The sequence below is a fragment of the Platichthys flesus genome, chromosome 24, assembly GCF_949316205.1.
Source record: "Platichthys flesus chromosome 24, fPlaFle2.1, whole genome shotgun sequence".
Classification (NCBI taxonomy): Eukaryota; Metazoa; Chordata; class Actinopteri; order Pleuronectiformes; family Pleuronectidae; genus Platichthys; species Platichthys flesus.
In genome coordinates this window covers 13,576,415-13,590,784 of record NC_084968.1, presented here as the reverse complement: position 1 = coordinate 13,590,784, position 14,370 = coordinate 13,576,415, and the positions used below count along the sequence as shown (strand labels likewise).

Sequence of the window (14,370 nt, the reverse complement as noted above, 5' to 3'; positions counted from 1 at the left end):
CTCAAATGAACAGATTTGTGTGATCGAAGGTCCTGTGACCTCACTGAGCGGGTCTGTCTTCAAACCTGCACTGATCGCTGGAGACACACAGACACAGGGAGGTGATTCTAGTTTGGTGAAGTGTGGGTTTGAATCTGCTGTTTGGCTCTCGTTCAGTTTTCTGGACGCTTGGGGAGAATGTGATCTTGTGACTCTTGTTAATGTGACTGATGAATGAATTTACCCAGGTTGTGTTGATGGATTTATTTATTCTTGAACTCGATTATAGACGCTATCGAGTGATAAACAAAAATCTTAAGTTAAATGTGTAAAACCAAGAGACTGAGGAACAACAGATTAATGTTCAAAAATAAGAAACTTTATTGATCCAGTATCATTTGTGAAATTCTTCATCAGGAACAATTTTATAGAAAATATAATAGCAGCTACTTTATCAAATCATAAACAGTTCAAGTCAATCTGATAAAGTAAGGACATCATGTGATCAGATTACAAGAGGAGTGTGTGTGTGTGTGTGTGTGTTCTCATGACAGCGCTCCTTGTGTACAGTAGAGCTGATGAACTGTTCTGCTCAGAGCTGGACCGAGGTTTCTGAAACACAAAGGAGGCGTAGTTGATCGACCTTCTCGTAGCACGTTGGGTTTAAATAAAGTTTCATTCAGTTCAAGTTCTTCAGAATCTATAGCTGCACATGATCTCTGACATGTGACAAAGTGCTTTTCTACCAAAAACAAATGCTACAGAAATTAAATGTAAGAAAATGTTATTTACAACCTGAACATATTCAGGACAGTTGAACAACATCTTGTACAAACCTTTTGAGTTTCCCGTATCGTATCGAAGAGAGAAGTTTCTCTTTCTCTGCTTCACTTGCACATCGTTCATAAGCCGTCAGGAGACTTGAGAGAGAGAGAGAGAGCAGCTTTGGTTTGATGGGACTCATCTACATGGTTCTTTATTTAATAGTGTGTTGTGTGTGTGCGCTACCTGTAGGGGGTGCTGTATATCTCCAGTATGGCTGCTGCCTTGTCTCCAGACAAACCGCTGATCTGCATCAACTGTCTGGCGAACACTTCCTTCACTGTCTGACACTGGAGGAACAAAGACATGGATTTATAATCACACTTTTTATGTTTGTTTTTTTAGTGAGGGTGGCTGTGGCCCAGGAGGTACAGCGGGTTGACCATAGAGCAAAATATCAGGTTTGAGCCCCAGCTCCTCTGGTCTGCAGATGGCTGTTCTGTTAGTTTGGGTCTGATTCATGGATCTTGATGAAAGTGTAATATTGTTCAGTTTGATTGAATTTAGATATAAAGAGAGATAGATACCTTGTTTTTGATCGCCCCATGGTTAAACTCTGCAAATGAAATGAGAGAGCAGGACGGGCTCCCTCTCTCCTCGGCACATGCTTCATCCCCCTCCAGCTCTCTGGAGCGACAGATCAGCGTCCGGTCCTGAAATGAGGAGAAGAGTAGAAGGAGGAGGACGTGAGGGAGTCAGTGCATCACAGACGGATCTACCAAGGCAGCGTTGGAACCACAGACTGAATAGAGTGTCAGTTACCTGGTAGAGTTTAGTGAGGTACCGGGTCATGATGGTGAGGTAGGCCGCAGACTCCCTCACGTCCTGGACTCTCTTCACAAAGAAACCATCCACCACCTGCAATGGTTTTTAAAACTATATTAACAATATCATACAAAAAAATTCACTTTACAATCAAGTGAGACCAAGAAAAGCAGCAAATCCTCACGTTTTTATCTATTTATTAATTAAATAAAAACATGATTCATTTTCTTCCGCTCACCTGAGTGTTGATGATCGCCTGCTGCAGCGTCGCCTCAGGTAAACTCATGTGAGAGGCCGCAGTTCCACATTCCTCCACCAGGTAGATGGGCCTGTGAAGACCACACCTCTTCAGGCGAAACTGATGGAGAAAGTGAAAGAGAAAGAGAGACAGAGAGGGAGAAGGAGGGAGTAAGATTAAAAGTCAAATTAGGGCTAAAGCTAGGAAGAGGAAAATTATTTCTCATAAAATCTTTAATCTTTATCGTTGATGCTACAAGAGAAACTTGATCCATAAAATGATCTGCAGCTTTACTGACGAGAACACGCCACCGACCTTCTGTTCCCTGAAGCGACCGTCGATGATGCTGCCACACAGGTCGTCCATCCTCTTCCTCTCGATGATGTAATCCAGCACCAGCTCTCTGCCGGCTGGAGCTCGCAGCTGACCTGAGAGCAGACGGAAGTTCAGCTGAAGAGGTTCTATAGTCTGAGTTTGTGTCAAGATGCAGAAGAGACAGGAAGCAAAGAGAAAAGAAGGGAAGTGAAGAAACTAGAAACATTGGAGAAGATGTTACCTGGAACGGGAGCGACCTTCTCCCGAGCCACCCACAGGAAGTCGCCAACATTCAGTTTCCTGACATCGAAGCTCACTCCATTTCTCTGAAGCTCTTTGACCAGCTCCTGTTTCTTGTGGCTGCTGCCGCTGCACAAAGGAAGGTCGAGATCGGATGAGGACACAGTTCGATGGACGCACACATTCACGTCCACCACATAGTTCTCTTACCCTGTGGTTTCAATGAAGTCAACGCAGAGTAAGATATCATATGTCCCAGGTAGAAGACTTCCTCCATTCCGCTTCCTGCTGGTTTGTGGATCTGATCTCATCACGTCTGCGTCTGCCTGAGAGACGCCGGGCGGCCTCTCTGTGGGACTGTGAACACAAAGTGATGTGTTTTGTTCCAGCTGAGCACAACATGAAAACTTGAACCTCTTCAGCATCAACTCACTGTGTTCTGTCCTCTTTCTCCTCCTCCTCCTCTTCTTCATCACTACAAGTTAGATCCACAACCCCTGGGCCCCCTTCTTCCTCCACCTCCTCCTCCTCCTCTCTTTCACTCCTCGTCTCCACTCGGTCTTTAGATCCTTCTTCCGCTGCCTCCAGTCGCTCGGCCAAAATCCGACCCTCATCAGTCAGGGAAAACCTGAGACAGAAAACAACCGGCCATCACTGAAGTGTCCTGGAAATCAGGTCTTCATCAGAATCCGGAGAATTTCCTCTTCCTGTTAAGATTGTTGCTAACAAGCTGATTTTATTAACGTGTGTGTTTGTTGTGTACCTTGCAGGATTGTGGGTCTTGATCACCAGGTTCTTCTGGATCAGCGTGCTGACTGAGGACCAGGCCGTGTACTTGCTGCCCAGATCTGGCTACAGGCAGACACACACACCATGAAGACGAAAATTAAGTCTGAATATAAGTTTATTTTGAAGTGACGATCTTGATTCAGGATTATAGTGAAAACGTAATGGACTTACGACGCTGAAGGACTTATCACAGAGAAGCTGGGCCTCGGCTTGTAGCTCCAGTTTGAACATGAAACCTTTACTTCCCATGATCTGGAGAGAAAGATGATGATGAGACAAACTGAGGACACAGTGAAAAACATGTTTTTGAAATGTAAAATAGGGAAAGTTGTACCTGTGACTCTCTGTGAAGTGTGAGGAGAACAGCATGACCCCCGGACCTCTTCTGAGGGACATACTCCCTCTTCTTCCTCGCTCCTCCTCCTCCTTTAACCTTCCCTTTATCCCCGGCGACATTCTTCTATAAAGAAAGATGGATCACAAAGACAGATAGGGATCTTGTTGATTTAAATGTGGCGTCATAAGGAGACTGTTGGGTCTCGGTGGAGATATGATGTCCTGCTTGTTACCTTGGTGGACGGAGCCATGTTGTTGTTGTCTGGTCTGCCAGGAGGGGGCGCCCCTTTAGGCAGAGAATGAATAGGAGCGTTTGGACCTGGAGCAGAGATTTAAAAGAAAAGTGAAGACAGAGGAAATGGAAAAGCTGTATAGTATGTTTAACATATCATCTATCTACTTCCGTTGAATTCTCTCCCTATTCCTCTTCACTGTGTCAGCATGAGGTTGTTTGTTCTTTTTGGTAACATGGTAACTGAGATCCAAACAGTGTTCGGTTACTTCATCCATTCTCGTGCTTCTCACCGTTCTCTCTCAAGTATCGTTGGAGTTTCTCATCCAGTATTTTGCAGATCCCGTCTCCAAAGTTCTGGAGGATCTTCGCCTCTTTGGCGTTTTGCAGCGGCAGAGGATATTTATTCAGGGAGCTGATGGCCTGATTTAAAAAAAAAAAAGAATGCAGACAAATATTGATTATCATTTCATTACAATCTCTTACAGTCAAGTATGTCAACACTGAACAAATCAGCTCCTCCTTTTCATGTCAATTATAAAACCATTGAGTTATAGTTAATTTTGCTTGATTACAGTGTTTGATATTAACATAAATGGAAGCTCCTGATCTGCATGAATATAAATGCACTGTCAGGAGCGACAAGCAGATAAATAATTATAGAAAGAGGATGTTTGTGAGAGATGGATGAAAGGCGACTGTTTGTAAAACAATTTGAATTCAGGACGGTGACGTCAGTTCTCAGACTCTCAGTTGTCCACATGGATTTTGAGAAACCAGAATCAGGGTTTACTAGACAATAACAAGTGTTGTGTTAGTGTAAATGTTGTCAAGCAGCAAAAAATGAAGTGTGCAAAGTGAGTCTGTTATAAGTGATTGCAGCTTGTGACACCATGTGAATGCACAATAACACAACACAGGGGGTTGTTGAAAGTGCGTGGGGGGTCCCGGGTCCTGTTCACCTTCTGGTAGCAGAACTGGATCTTCTGTCCCTTCTCCTTCGCCTCGTCCCGCAGCTCCGTGAGCCACCGGAGGAACAGCGGGTTGGGGCAGGAGGGCAGGCCGCGTTTCCGACCCTGCCTGACGGGCTCCGGAGCTGGCATCCCCCCCGCACCTGACGGAAACAGCACCATGAGTCCCCCAGAGCCACTTCGGCTAACACCAGCTAACACCAGCTAACAGTAGCTAACACCAGCTAACGTTAGCATTCTCCAGTTAGAAACGAGGCAGTGAGTTTAAACTAGTGAACAACACGTGCGGAAGCAGAAAACAAACAAATACAAAGTGTGTTTACCTGGAAACTCCGCTCACCTTTGACCTTTTAGCTGCTGCTGCTGCTGGCGCCTGCTTTTCAAAACAAACCCTCAACTTCCGGGCTGATGGCCGGAAGCGGAAGTCAGCGCAAGGGACGCCATGAAACTGAATTAGTGATAAAAAAAAGTTGATCAAAACAAACAAAAATGAATAGAGAGTTTATTTATAAACAAAATAATGAATTAAGAACTTAATCTTAATATTTTTAAGTCACGTTTTGATGTTTGATTAAATATAGCTTTATGACTTTATTTGCAAGACAATAAAACCCATGATTATGTCTTCATCTAGAAATTTGTTTGATTGTAATCTCTAATCGATTTAATATTTAGTTGGGGCTTCATTGTACCACTGTGAAAAAATCTTTAATATCTATATATTAAAGGCAAAAGCAGAACAAATTTCAGAGAACAGGCTTTGCTTAATAAAATAAGAATTAATTCTTAGTGGGACCATGAATGTCTGTAATAACTTTAATGATGATCCATCCAGTTGTTGCCAGAACATCTCCGTTCAATGTCAATGTCTCGTCCATGTGTCATTCACTAACATGGAGGAGGCAGGGTTTGTGGCCTATGCTGCAGCCAGCCACCAGGGGGCGAATGAGATCAATTCTTCACTTTCACAACTAAAAAGAAGCATAAAAAACAACAACATGTGGCCTCAAGATGTCGATAAAACAGAGAACTGAGTGACTGAGTGTGACATGGCCCTTCGCCCACTGACTTCACAAACCGTTATGTGGCCGTCACCTGAAGCCGATCCCAGGTTTCCTCGGGCTGAAGGGAGTCTGCAGGAATCTTCCGACAAGACCGGACAGACACCAGGAATCCGACCTCACCCTCCCAGCTACCTCCTCTCCCTCTCTCTCCCGCCCCCCCCCCCCCCCCCCCTCTCTGTCTCTCTTCCAGAGCACACTCAAAAGCTTGGGGGTAAACTAGGCAGTGTGATTAGTGTGTAACAGTAAAACCATCGTTTGTGCACTGAGGAGATTTGTTCTCTTACTCTTGAAGCTGCAGCTGATTCAAAACGCTGCAGCTCGAGTGGATCACATCCCTGCACAGATCTTTTTAAACTGTTTTTTGTGTTGTCTTGTGTGGCTTGTAGAAATTTCTCATGAAGCCTTTTGCATTTTATGTAAAGCACTTTGAAATGCCTTGTTGAAACGACCTCTACAAATAAACTGGCCTTGCCTGTTCTGTTGTGATGAAGTGAAACCAGGTCGATGACAACGCCTTAAAAACGTGAAACATCGCCGTGATGACAAACTCTTCGTGTGTAGTTCATACAGGAAAGAAAAAAAACTAAAAGTATATATAGTGCATAAGTAACTGGATTATATATGATGTAAAAACTCACTTCTGCCTTCAGCAACATTTCTCTGTCATGACTTAGCTGCTTTTTTAAACAGTGGTGAGACGTGACAAAGTATATTTAGCTTATTGTTGTACTTGAGTATATATTTGTATATCTGCTATTAAGTACAAAAGCAAAGTAAATGTAAGTCCCACAACAACTTTTCTATTTCAGTAAAAGCAAGCAAGTACTTTCTATTGAATGTACTTCAAGTTTCAAGTGTAAAAGTACTTTGTTAATATATCTAGTGGAGTAAAGTTGAAAGGTACCTGAAAATAGTGTATTTTTCATGTATCAAGTAATAAGGGGTCACTGCTAAGCCATAATGAGTAGTAGACAATTGCATTAGGGAATATTATACATTCAGAAAGTACTTTAACTTTTTATATTTAAGTGCGTTTATGTATTTTAATTCGTACTTTGACCAAAGTAAAATGTTTGAGTACTTCCTCCACCATAACCAAGAATCAATATGACATCAATAATGTTAGATTCATACGACTCAGGTTCATATATTACTCCCTTTAATATAATGCTTTCAGATTTTTGAGTAGAAAACTCACATCTCATGCTGTACAGAAGAGCCAACAGGAAATACGCAGATACAATATAAAAAGGCAGAAAAATATAGTCAGATGTGTAAATACTCTTTTCCACAACACAATCCCATGAACTGTAAAAATATGAGTCAAAGTCCAACTTGGTCTCATTTAACATGAGTCATATACAGATCCCCACAATCCATACACACACACATTCATAAATATACACACACACATAATATATACATTTAGAGACTGTAGAGGTACACTCTGAGTTGTCGTCCATCCTCCATCCTTCATCCCCCCCGAGCTTATTGTGCCGACCAGCCTCTCGGCCGCTCTACGGCTCCCCTGACCCCGTGGTGTCATCGCTGTCGGCTCCTCGGGGAGAACCCGGCGCCGACCCTCCCACCGACCCGTCCTCTTTCCCTGCCCTCTCCCCCCCCGCTCTCCTGGCAGCCTTCCCCTTCAGCAGGGAGCTGTCCGGGTGCAGCGACTGGAGGTGGACGCCCAGCTCGTCCTGCGTCCCCGCCGTGTGGCCGCACTCCTCGCACACGTACAGCTTGTTGCGCCGCTCCTTGTAGGCGTACTCCAGGGTGACGCTGTGGATCTTCTTCATGTGCGACTCCAGGGAGCAGCGCTGGGTGAAGGCCTTGTCGCACAGGTTGCACTTGTACGGACGAACACCTGCAGGAAACAAATCAGAATGTGTCACACCCTCTTCCTCTGACCTGCCGGAGACAGAGCGGCTGTGTGGACGGGGAACAGCGAGGTTACCTGTGTGCGTGCGGACGTGTCTCTTGAGGTCGAAGGTGTCGTTGAAGCCTTTGCCGCAGAACGTGCAGATGTGTCTCTTGGTCTCGTTGTGACACTTGACGTGTCGGTTCAACATCCGCTGGTGCTGGAAGGTCTTCTGGCAAACCTACGGGTGGGAGTCATCCGTCAGTGAAATCACATTTACAGCCTGACTCTATATTTCTGACCATCCAGAGTCAGAACTACACATGGAGGAGCAGCGTTCAGCTTCTATCCTGCACGTATCTGGAACAAGCTCCCAGAGAAGTGCAGACAGGCTGCGACTCTACATTCTCTAACATTTCAAAACCACAAAACTCCACACAGAGGCTCTAAATTGTGTTTCTATAAAGTTTTTCCCATGTATACAATTTGGTATTTTGACAGATTGTGTCCATGAAAGACACAATTTAAGTTGTTAAAAGTTAATTATACTGCCTACATCTCTGTCACAGTTAACACACAAAACAAAGCTGCTGTAAGTTACCCTCAGCTTCTACTTTTCATAAAGAGACACGGATATGCTCCCATTGTTAAAACTCGAAACATCACAATGTGGGTTCCAGACTCGCTCGTACCTTGCACTTAAACACCCCCGATTTCCCCGAGGACGAACTTTGACCTGTGGATCTGGTTACCATGGGGACCACCTCCAGGGTGGAAGGGCTGGTCGTCAGGGCGACGGGCATCACGGTGGCAGGCGGGGGGGTCGGTGAGGTCGTGGTGGGAATGGGAGGAAGAGAGAGAGGGAAAGGGGTGGGGCTTGGGGGTAGCTCGCCCGTGGTCACCTGCGATGGAGAGAGAGAGAAAACTTGAGTATTTTGTTCCAGGTCGACTTTTTGTCTGACTCCGCCCCCCCCTCCCCCCCACTCTGTGACCCGCCGGTTCGCTCACCTTGATTTTGGAGCGGACGTACGTGGAGCCGCCCGGCGCCCTCCTCCTGACCTCTGACCTCTCGCCCAGGAAGACCGAGGGGCTGCGCGGCCGGCCCAGCACCGTGCTGGACGGCAGCTCGGCGGACGCCTGCGTGTCGCACACAGAGTGTTTGGTGAGGCAGAGCGGCGTGGACTCAGCCGGGCTCGCCTCCGCCTCCATCAGGACGGACGGGGGGAAGAAGGACACTAGGAACGAGAGAGAGAGAGAGAGAGAGAGAGGGGGACAGACAGAGAGAGAGAGAGAGAGAGAGAGTCAGTGTCTTGATATCATCTAAAAACAAACCATAATATTTCTTCTCATCTCTGGGAAACTGTGATAACAATCCAGCTGAAAGAAAGTGAGCAACTTGTTTTTTAAATTCACAACGGGTCGCAGCGTGCACAACTTCATGTTTACACAATCTCTCAATTAGCAAACGTGCAGAGTTAAACATGTTTGTATGAGTAGGTGTGTGCTCATGTTTGGCCTTTTGTTTTGAATAACTGCACACACACACACACAGCTACACAGCTACACACACACACACACACACACACACACACACACACACACACACAGCTACACAGCTACACACACACAGCTACACAGCTACACACACACACACATTACCATTATAGACTTGTCCAGCCAGACAGTCTTGCAGCACCAGCTCTGTACCTTCCTCAAACAATTCACCTTCACTGAGGGGTGTGTGTAGGTGTGTGCGTGTGTGTGTCTGTGTGTGTGTGTAGCCCAGAGGCAGGTGTGGTTCAGCTCAGTGAAAACTCTCTCAGTGAGATGAAACTCAAATGAAGAAATCCCCTCACAAAGCTCCAGTGGATTTCATTAATGACTTTAATTTTTGAATTATCGATGAAATATTGATAATAAATTGGTTTAAAAAAGATTTAAACAATTTACTAGTTAACAGTTGTTTAACATCAAAACAGAAATGTGCAGTTAAATATGTAAACTAGAGACAGTGCAGCAGATAAAAGATTATAAAATAAAAACACTTTTTACAGGAGGACAGTTACACAAGTTTTCAAATCCTTGTTCCAGTGAACTGATGGTTTCTGTGGTGACTGCTGCCGGCTGGACATTTAATCTCCTCTTGTGTTGTTTGTTCACCCCCCCTCCCCTCCTCCCCGCAACAATGAGCGAGTGTGTGTGTGTGTGTGTGTACTTAGGTATATATGTGTGTGTTTGGAAGGTAGAAGATACGGAGCCCCCAAGTTTCTACGTCAACACAGAGAGGAGTGTGTGTGTGAACTGCGTCGATCAAAACACTCTCACAATTTCTCCTGGTTCCATTTGATGTCGCTCAGGTGAGAGAGCGAGTCAACAATCGGCCGATAACCTTATCTCACACAGTGCGTGACTCTCCGTGTGTGTCTTGTGTAGAAGTGCATGCGTGTGTGTGTTTGCTAAAGGTGTGCGTCCTGCGTTAGTAGGTCTCCTGAAGAGGTCCGTTACATTTCCTTCCATCCAATGAACATTAACCTCCCAGCGGCCTCAGGACAAACCCAGAGCACAGATCCTGAGTTCAAAGGATTAAACAGCGTCTCAGGAGTCGAGCCCGAACCGGAGGGAATCAAAGAGATGGAATGGAGCTCTGATGTTTTACAGTTTAACTATAAACTTCATTATAAATAACTATAAATACAAAAATAAAAAAAATACGACCAAACACATTGAGGGAAAACATCTTTAACCTGCGTGCACCTGCTAGTATTTGGAGATCGGTGACGAGGAGGAGACAACAGGAAGTCGTTTACATGGATTCAACAAACAGGATGTGACACGTTGGTCAGTTCATGAACTTCCCAGCTGCTGTGAGATGGATTCTCTGTATTAACAGTCACTGTTCTCTCGTCAGGAAAACAAATGAACAGGTTTTTCTTTAAAAAGCAAATAACCAGGGATCCTCAAACCTCCACTGAGGAAGAAGTTTCCATCTGCGTCTGTACATTTTACACAAAAACTACTGGACAGGAGATAATTCATAGATATTGATGAATACATAATATTTAGTGGACTGATATTAACGAGTGTGGGTGATTCGGTGCATCTCGACCGGATGTAAGGAGACAGTAGGGACGTGGGTGGTGTCTGAGCTCCAGGATATTCAAATATATAGAATAAACGGTTAAGATAGATGGATAGATAGATAGATAGATAGAGAGATAGAGAGATAGAGAGATAGAGAGATAGTGAGATAGAGAGAGAGATAGAGAGAGAGAGAGAGATAGACACACACAAACAGAGAGAGAAAGAGAGAAGGAGTAAACACTCCTGTTTCTGAGGACAAGGGTAATTATCATACCTCTCTCTCTCTGTCTCTCTCTCTCTCTGTCTCTCTCTCTCTTTGTGTGTGTGAGCGTGTGTGCGTGTCCCTGCGTCACACGCACAAACAACACACGTCGGGCAGGTACATCAAGTAACGGCACATACCACAGACAGAAGCTGAAACCGTTGCGGGGTTTGGGGAGGAGTGTTAACTGTGCGTAATAGCGCACGGAAGCTACTGTTCATTAAAAAGAAGAAGAACTGGATCTTCACTTTTTTTATTTCACAGCTGATTGTTTTTTTATAAAGTTTTAAAAAAAACCTGATTCGTTATTTGTCTTTAGGGAATTGTTTAATTTTCGTGTTTTTTGGATGAGGCCTGAGACACCGACGCGTCTGTTCGGAGGATAAAACAACCGACACGAGTTAAAAGCTGTCCCTCCTCTCCTTTCTTCTCTTCCTTTAAAAAAAAAACATAAACGACCTGGAAGCTCGAGGCGGTTCAGTTCTTCCCATAATGTTCAGAAGAGGATGTGAAAGTCAATGATTAAAAGTTAACGGTGATGGGAATAGGAGGGAACGACAGCGAGGTGGGGGGGGGGAAGGGTTAGCGAGAGAGAGAGGGATAGAGGGAGAGGTTTAGGGTGTAGTCCGTTATTTGTTATCTGATACCGAGACGTGGTCTTACAATAAAAACTCTGCCGATGGCAACAATGGGGATTGTTATCGAGCAGGGGGAGAGAGAGGGAGAGAGGGGGGGGGGGGGGGAGAGAGGTGGATTCTCGCCACTTGTCATTTAAATGTCAAAGCTCAGAATTTGACAGTCAAAACATGTCAGGTCTTGCACGTTGTTTTTTTCAGTTGGGACTCTCGAGGGAGGATCGAGGTTCTTTTCATCCGTCTCCAGCTGCTGGACTCACAGATTCCGTTTTAAAAACAAAAAGAAAATCCATCAATTATTCAATAATGTGTTGAGATTAAATTCTCAGTGCTGCCTCCCGGGCCCGAGCTGAATGTGTTCTGTATTAAAGGGTGTGTTTGGGTTCCAGCAGCACACGGAAGGAGCAGCACCCAGAGGTTGAAGGTCGCTCGCTGGAAAGCAACGGGCCCTGGGCTCGTGCACAGGCCGCGACCAGCTCCTCCACTGGGAAACGAAACTTCCCAGTTCACTCCGTGTCCCTTCTGTAAAACGGGTTTTTATTTGTATCGTTGTGAGTCGCGACCCAGTGAAGTGACAAGTTGGATCGAACTATATTTTTTTTTTCTGACGCATTCAAATGGTTGTTGTTATTTTTAAATTGTTAAACACTTCATGGAGCTCCACGCTCGCGTCGCGGTGCTTTCCCGTTATTCGGTGGCCCCGGCCCCGTTACACTCCCCCCCACACCCGCCTCTCCCCGGAGCCTCCTCACTCATGTCCCCCCGGTTGACTCCAAACATTCAACCCAACACCAGCTCGGAACCGAAAGCCCCAGAACGGGCTCCGGCTCCGGGTTCCACAGGATACAGAAGCAACATGGCTCTTCCCAGTAGCACCAGTGCACTCACCTGGGATGTAGACGTCCCCTCGCCCATGGTCCGGCAGCCCACTCCAGTTCCGCTTCCCCGGAGACACACTGGCCTTCTTCACCAGAAAGGCCCGCGGCATGTTCGCTCACAGGCCGCCCGGCAGGTTCGGAGCCCGGTTCGGAGAAAGAGCCGAGAAAACGTTGGGAAAACGGGGGAAGGAAACTCCAACGTTCACCGGGAAAGAGTCGGTGTCTCCTTCTTCTCCTTCTTCTCCTCCTTCCTGCCCCGCGCACCTTCACCTCCTCCACTCAAACACACCTTTCCTCGGTGTCGAGATGTAAAAACAAAAACAACACAACACAACACAACAACACGCGAAGGCAAAGTGTCGGTGCTGCAGGTGAGTCCGCTCAGGTGAGCTCAGGTACAGACGAAGAGGAGCTCGTGCGCACTGCGAGTAACGGGAGTGTGTGTGAGAGAGAGATAGAGAGAGAGGGAGAGAGAGAGAGAGAGGGAGGGAGGGAGGGAGAGACCCCAGCAGATAACACACACACACGCACACACACAGCGTGAGTCGACAGAGGTGAGTCAAACACAGGTACTCATTTAAAAGCAGGAAACTGGCGGCATCGCGCATGCGCCTCAGAAATAACGGTGACAACAAGCTGCTGGAGGAGCCTGGGCTAGGCCTCAGTGTGTGAGAGTGTGTGGGTCTGTGTGTGTGTGTGTGTGTGTGTGTGTACCTGCTCAACCGGTTTACCCCTCCTCTCTCTCTCTCTCTCTCTCTCTCTCTCTCTGTCAGTCTTTTCTTTGCTCTCTCTACCTCCACCTCTTCTCTCCATTCCGCTTCAAGGTGTGGGGCAATGGTGGAATTGACAAGAAGGGGAAGAAAGTGCAGGGAATGCTGTGTGTGTTAGTGTGTCTGTGTGTGTGAAGGCCAGTTACACAACACAGACACACACAGGCCTGCTCACACACGAACAGGGACACAACAACAACAACAATAATAATGTGTTAAAGTAATCTGGGTGTTTAACGGCTGACATTTCAAATTGATCATCTTTCATATTTCAAACCACGACTTTCTGTTCGATCGTTTTCATCCTGGAACTTTGTGGTTTTTGTTGTCGTTGATTCGTCAGAACTTTTAAACTGAAGCCACCGAAACCATTGTCACCAAACCAGTTGGAGGGATGAGGCCTGAGAGGAGCTCTTTAAACTGTGGGGCAGATTATTAAAGGATGTGTTTGAAGATTTCTGTCTTTAACGTGGAAAAATAGAGCAATTTCAATGATTTGATAAAATATAGGCATATTTAACCAGTTGATATTTTTACATGTGTACAGTTTGATGAAGATATAATTCAATAAAAAGGTGTGTCTGTATTATTTCTCTGGATTTTAGCTGTAATATAATATATCAAATGTTACATTTTAATTGACGTCTCAGAGAATAATTCATGAATCTTGATTTGTTTCTCATGAGGTGTATTCAGCCGACTGATTTCTTTATGAGTTTGTGTGTCTTTGTAGATCTAGTGAGTTTAAAGGTGGGGTCATGAGGAGACTGTTGGGTGGAGGCGTGAGCTCCGTCACATCCTGGTTCCTGACCTCAGACATGTTGTGCGGCAGCTTGACGTTGTGTGCATCAGGCTCCTCTGCAGTGTCACCCTGTGCACACGACTAATCTCACTGCAGGTTTCTTCAGGCTAAACTCATATTCACAGAATTAGAGGCCGGGTCCTGGCCTGATGTGGCTCTCTCCCTTTCTTTTTTACACCATTCATTAGTTTGATTCCTGTTTGATGTTGTTTCATCTTCATGTTCATTTCTTTCAGTGGACGTCTGAACGTAGGATCCAGGTTTCGCTGTGAACTGGCAGCCTGGGGTGTTACATAGGGTATTATGCAAAGCAGCGGATTGCCAGGGGCCCCG

At 45.6% G+C, this 14,370-nt stretch overlaps 2 protein-coding genes across 4 annotated transcripts; both read right to left on the bottom strand.

The window, feature by feature from the left end:
- Window positions 1–336: 336 nt before the first annotated feature.
- mus81 (MUS81 structure-specific endonuclease subunit) lies at window positions 337–5,106 on the bottom strand. Of its 3 annotated transcripts, none has more exons than XM_062383442.1 (17): window positions 5,028–5,106; window positions 4,679–4,830; window positions 4,010–4,139; window positions 3,718–3,803; window positions 3,483–3,608; window positions 3,320–3,400; window positions 3,123–3,211; window positions 2,793–2,987; window positions 2,570–2,716; window positions 2,361–2,488; window positions 2,120–2,232; window positions 1,805–1,924; window positions 1,564–1,659; window positions 1,329–1,454; window positions 988–1,091; window positions 816–899; window positions 337–591 (listed from the first exon to the last, which is right to left on the bottom strand). In XM_062383442.1, exons 2-17 carry the CDS (start codon window positions 4,817–4,819, stop codon window positions 525–527), a joined length of 1,833 nt encoding a protein of 610 aa, XP_062239426.1. In that variant the 5' UTR covers window positions 4,820–4,830; window positions 5,028–5,106; the 3' UTR covers window positions 337–524. The 3 variants fall into 3 exon arrangements, with proteins under 3 accessions (XP_062239426.1, XP_062239425.1, XP_062239427.1); XM_062383441.1 differs by having other exon boundaries at window positions 5,011–5,093; XM_062383443.1 differs by having other exon boundaries at window positions 3,483–3,605; window positions 5,011–5,093.
- A 1,716-nt stretch (window positions 5,107–6,822) lies between these two features.
- On the bottom strand, window positions 6,823–12,952 carry ovol1a (ovo-like zinc finger 1a). Its single transcript, XM_062383450.1, has 5 exons — window positions 12,476–12,952; window positions 8,618–8,844; window positions 8,302–8,511; window positions 7,706–7,850; window positions 6,823–7,615 (listed from the first exon to the last, which is right to left on the bottom strand). Exons 1-5 carry the CDS (start codon window positions 12,573–12,575, stop codon window positions 7,269–7,271), a joined length of 1,029 nt encoding a protein of 342 aa, XP_062239434.1. The 5' UTR covers window positions 12,576–12,952; the 3' UTR covers window positions 6,823–7,268.
- Window positions 12,953–14,370: the final 1,418 nt, after the last annotated feature.

Excerpts from the sequence above, each read along its gene's own strand:
- ovol1a (XM_062383450.1), bottom strand. The coding sequence starts at position 12,575 with ATGCCGCGGGCCTTTCTGGTGAAGAAGGCCAGTGTGTCTCCGGGGAAG. Across the intron at positions 8,845-12,475 it reads AGGGGACGTCTACATCCCAG|TGTCCTTCTTCCCCCCGTCC; the intron begins GTGAGTGCACTG and ends TCTCGTTCCTAG. Across the intron at positions 7,851-8,301 it reads CGGGGGTGTTTAAGTGCAAG|GTTTGCCAGAAGACCTTCCA; the intron begins GTACGAGCGAGT and ends TCCCACCCGTAG.
- mus81 (XM_062383442.1), bottom strand. The coding sequence starts at position 4,819 with ATGCCAGCTCCGGAGCCCGTCAGGCAGGGTCGGAAACGCGGCCTGCCC. Across the intron at positions 3,401-3,482 it reads CACTTCACAGAGAGTCACAG|ATCATGGGAAGTAAAGGTTT; the intron begins GTACAACTTTCC and ends CTTTCTCTCCAG. Across the intron at positions 2,717-2,792 it reads GAGAAAGAGGACAGAACACA|TCCCACAGAGAGGCCGCCCG; the intron begins GTGAGTTGATGC and ends TTGTGTTCACAG.